This window comes from Aythya marila (assembly GCF_965140915.1).
Source record: "Aythya marila genome assembly, chromosome: W".
NCBI classification, from domain to species: domain Eukaryota; kingdom Metazoa; phylum Chordata; class Aves; order Anseriformes; family Anatidae; genus Aythya; species Aythya marila.
Window position 1 is genome coordinate 11,576,709 of NC_139081.1, and position 5,123 is coordinate 11,581,831.

At 53.3% G+C, this 5,123-nt stretch overlaps 1 protein-coding gene across 1 annotated transcript; it reads right to left on the reverse strand.

Moving 5' to 3' along the window:
- Positions 1 to 248: 248 nt before the first annotated feature.
- LOC309889493 (adenosine 5'-monophosphoramidase HINT1-like) lies at positions 249 to 4,256 on the reverse strand (the record flags this gene model as incomplete). Its single annotated transcript, XM_082782345.1, has 4 exons — positions 249 to 275; positions 1,341 to 1,475; positions 2,180 to 2,285; positions 4,111 to 4,256. 4 exons carry the CDS (start codon positions 4,254 to 4,256, stop codon positions 249 to 251), a joined length of 414 nt encoding a protein of 137 aa, XP_082638471.1.
- Positions 4,257 to 5,123: the final 867 nt, after the last annotated feature.

A 5,123-nucleotide genomic window follows, 5' to 3' on the forward strand; every position in this document is an offset into this window, starting at 1 on the left:
CCCTTTCTTTTCCCCTTTAGTTAAATTGTTTAATTAATAATAATAATCATTATTATCAAGGAAGGATCATATAGGACAAGGGGGAATGGTTTTAAACTAAGACAGGGGAGATTTAGGTTAGATATTAGGAGAAAGTTTTTCACTCAGAGGGTGGTGAGGCACTGGAACGGGTTGCCCAGGGAGGTCGTGGATGCCCCATCCCTGGGGGCGTTCAAGGCCAGGCTGGATGCAGCTCTGGGCAGCCTGTTCTAGTGGTTGGCTAACGAATCAAGTTTCTTTATGAGGAACGGAGTCACAAAAATCATTTCATTTAGCAAGTTTCAAACACTAAGAGTATTTAATAGCATTTTAACGTTCCCACGCTCCAGTAAGCCTTGAATGTAATCGCGATTAAACAAGGAGCAGAGCGAAGCCAGAGGTCTAACAAAGCACGAGAGGTGATCGCATTTAAAAGCCTTATGGTGCCTTTAGCTAATCCTTCTTCTAGTTACTGAACAACGGACTTCGTTTAGGGAAAAAAAAAAAAAAAAAGACACTAAAAATAAACACAAAAAAAATAAAGAGAACGGCAGCCGAGTCTCGAACTTATCAGAAGCCGACTCAAGCATCCCAGAGCCTTCTACATCCTGTGGGAGGAATTCCTTCTCAAAGTTGCGAAACCCACGAGGAGGACCGAAAAGAAAGCGGTAGCAAAACTCCTAGGGTAGTCAAGAACAGGCTGACAAGCACCTGTCAGAAATTACACCCGGTAGAGTTTATTCTGCCTCCTCCTCGGGACAGGGGCAGACAACAGACAATGCCTGGAAGCTTTCTTCCAACCTTATTCTTCTCTGGTTCTACATCTGCCAGTCCTCAACGCGGCTATTTCGCAATAAAAGGGCACGCTTTTATTCGGGAGCAGGGGGAAGATAGCAAGGCCTCAAACACACAGCACATCCTAGATCGTCTTAGGAAGACGGAGACCCACAGGACCGCCGAGCGCTTCTAGCTTCGCGTTCCAAATGAATGGGCAAACCACCACCTACACGACACTGTCAACGGACCAAAACATTCTACACACGTGCGCTCCAGGGAGACGCCGTTTTAACTTGCGGAACTATTTCCATCGGTAAGACACGCAAGACAGAGGTGATATCCCCATGCTCCATCTTTATTGTGCAAATGCTGCTCAAAAGCTCTTTATTACCCTCCACAGACAGCCGTCCAAAAAAAATAATAAATCAAACCTCAACAGGGGCTAGACTGATGGGCAACATATGAAACCTATTCGGCGGCGACCCGTACGCGTGCAGTGACGCCTGCGGTGCAAAAACCTTAGCCGGGAGGCCGGCCCAACTGACCGCCACACAGAATACGTAGATGTACACGATAGTCTGAAGGGCCCGAGGGTGGGCATTCACAGCCATCCGGAATCCATTGGTCAGGTCCAGGTTAACAGCACACTTCTTGCCAACAACCACGAAACGCCCAAGAAGCTGGAAAAAGGAAATAACGTCACCTAACGTGCTGTGCCACGACGCACAGAATGAACGCGAGCGGAGAACCACCCACAGAACACGGTTAGCTAATCCTTCACAATTCAACCGCCGCTCTTTGAATTACCCTCTAGACAGTAACAGACTACAAAACAGTCACAGAAGCTGAATTTGTCTTGGGGCTTAAAGCCCCCGTCATAGCTTCGGGCAACGTAAGCCACTCTGGCGGAAAATAAAAGCTTCACGGTGCCTTTTCTCTTGCGTGGGCTCACAGAGCCTTGGAACTTGACTTGCATAGCTAACAGCGAAACAAACACCCAAGCGCCGCTCAACCAGCTTTCCCTTTCCTCGCCTCTGACCTGCCCAAACCCCAAGCCCTCTTCTGCATAGTCAAGGCACCACCCCCGCTGTCCGGAAACCGTGAAAACGGGCATCAGACCGCACGCCGGAACAACGCTGCTTTTTGCACTGCAAGCGCGTAGCTGGAGACGAGCATCGCTTTATATCACTGCTCTCAGTCAAAAAGCTCAACTCCATTACAAGCTAGAGGCGAAAGACTACAGCATCGGACAACCCCAAATAGCCTACTGTGCGCCCCTCTGCAACAGCCAGAGGAAAAGAGGGGACGGGAAAGAGTCTAGGAAGTTACAAACCTGTTACAGGTACAGCCAGCCTAGCAAACAGAAAGCTCCCACAGTACTCACGGGTCCGCCAGAATCGTCTGCTTCACATAACCGGACAACTGCCTTCTCAGGAAGGACTAGGAAAAAACACTGGAGCCTGAGGCGAACTATCACGGAACGCAAGGCACTGGAGGAAGAGTAAACAGTTAAAACCTAGTCGGCTTCAGAGAAAGGCAACAGCTTAAGCAAATCACTATGCCCCACTGAACTCGTCCTACCGAAGCAGATTATCAGGCGCCCCAAACGCGCACGACAAAACAGCGATTCTTCTTAAGCGAGCTTTGAATAGGCAAAGTTCTCTACCTTCTACGCACAAGACACACAAGCGGCAAACAATGGCTAACTGTCCTTCGGTTATGTCCAAATATTGCCTCGGCCAGAGGCAGGAAGGCATCTTCAAAGAACCTGGAGTAATCCGGCTGAGGCCGTATTAACTCTCCGTCCTCGAGAACGCCACGTACTCAGGGGAAGGAACGTTCCAAATTAGCCCGTTACGGCCAGACCGACGTCAGACACCTCCAGACCGAGGCCAAGGCATCACCTTCGAAACACGAATACCACCGACCTGTAGGAAACCATTAAGACCAAGCGAGAAACTGCAACTAATTCGTCCTCCAGGAAACGCGTCGCACTAAGAGCGGTCAGAGTAGGTTGTCTGCTCTCAAGTCACTCATCAGACTCAAGTTAACGGCCTGGTTCTCCAATCAAGCACAGCGTTCAGGTTACATACGTTGCTGCAGCCAGTACGGCCGAGTCAAAACAGACGCGCGTGCGCACACACACACACACACGCACACTCCTCGCGCAGCCTTCACCACGAAGGAGACAGGAAACGCGCCCTTTCGTAAAGGCGGGGCGCTACCGCAAGCACGGTTTCCGGAGAGCAGTTGAACGCTTCCAATACTCCAAACGGGCGGCAGCTGCAACATTACCGAGACCTATTAAGAAAGCGCTGTTCCAAGCAACGCGTCAACGCTTTGAGCAACCCGATCTAGTGAAACACATCCCTGACCGCGGCAGGCGGGTTGGGCTAGATGATCTTTAAGGGTGCCTTCCAAGCCAAACCATTCTACGAGTCAGCACGCAGAGCGGGCAACGCAGCCCCTTTCACTAAGGGCCTGTTTTCCACGCTGCAGATAAACCCTGCCGTCAGAAGCAGAGGAAATCCCTAACTGTCCTATCTTTAGCATTTCAAACTTAAAAACAGCAACAACGGTTATGCTGGACACTAACTTAGAGTTAACACCTTGCAGATAACATCTGCAATTTTTTCATAACTCTCAGCAGCTGCTCACTTAGTTCCTAGCACGTTGCGGCGCACCAGCATCAGTGAACCTTGCCAGCGTGCTCTTATCACGGTCCACCTCCAGCACGGAAATGAGAGCTGGGAAGCTCTCGCAGCCTGCGGGATTGACTGGTTTCTAGGTGTTTAAGAAAGCTAGGAAAAGCTGCAATTCTTCCCTTTCACAAGCCACTTTGGAGAGAGCGCGCGCTCGTGTGCGCGGTGGGGGTGGTGCCATAACCAAAGCCTAGCACAGCCGAGCCGGGGCGTCTCTAGAACGCTATCACGAGGCGCATCAAGACCTGCATTTCTGCTACGCAGAAACGACTGATTGCGGTCACTACTGCGATACTCACTGCCTATATGCATACAGTCCGAACCCCCAAGGAGACCGACTGCGCCGGCGACCCAGTACGCGCCGTGGCACCCCGGGGGCAGGCACCGAAGAAGCGCGGCGTTTTAGAGGCGCTGCAGTAGAGAGCGCCACGAGCCGGAGAGACCCCGACCGACCGTCCGTCCGTCCGTCCGTCCGTCCCTCCCTCCCGCAGCAAGGCCACCACCCGCCCTGCCGCACTCCCGGGACCCGCGACGGGCCCTCGTTTCAGAGGGCCTGCGAGCGGCCGAGGGAAAGGAAAGGAAGGAAAGACTCGCACAACAACGCCGCGGCTACCTCCTCGTCCACGACCGCTCATCCTCACGGAGAACGTTGGCGGGGACCTCCTTGCCCTTGCAGGCGACCTCTCCGAAAGCTCCGAAAGCAGCGGCAGCGCCGCCACCGGGCCAGGCGGCCCGCGCCCTAACAATCCCGTCGGCCATGACGGCGCCCGCTCGGTACAACGCCCCCTCGCTTCCCGCACTCGGCCCGGCCCTCCGCGGCGCTCATTGGGCCGACAGATCGCCGCCGACCGCCCCCGCGCCTCGATTGGCTGCCTCGCCTGCCCTCTTCCCTTGTCCCCGCCCTCTCGGCGGCTCCGCTCCCGTCGACCCGGTGCTTATCGGCGCTCAGGGAGGTCGCGTGCCCTCGGGGCGCGGAGGGAGCCGACCGGGAGGGAGGAAGTGGGCGCCCGAAAACGGGCTGGGCGGCTCCGCGGAGGGAATCTGGGCCTCCACAGAACAGGCGCTCCGCTCATAGAATCATAGCGTGGCTTGGGTTGGAAGGGAGGGCGAGAAACACTCCGTAGCCGATAGCTTAGGCTCAGGCGAGGATCTCAGTGAAGTAGTAATTTACTCGCGATTGATTGCAATGGCGGGCGCCCCACAAGCAGGAGAGCGCGCCTACTAGTTCCAAAACACAGTTTATGTGCTTTTTGATGACAGGACCCTCCCCCGTTTCCCCACTGAGGGGGTAATCCAGGTTCACAATCTATCTGATGTGGTAATGTTTCTTCACTTATCTGACTTGACACCGCCATTTTCACCTAATTGTCCTAAGGAGTCTGGTTGTCTGCATTTTACGAGGTCGCCTGCTAAGCTTTCTTATCACTGCAAGCATATCTCAGTACCACGTTCCTTCCCTCTAAACAGCGGAACTCTGCAAAAACAACGTTTCTATTCCCACAACAGGTACCGCAGGTATTTGCATTCCTTGTATAACCGAGTGTATTGGGCTGGTAAAACATGGAATTATTAAAATCCTCCACATATCCCCCCAGTACACCACACAGCCGTTCGCTCACCCTCTCC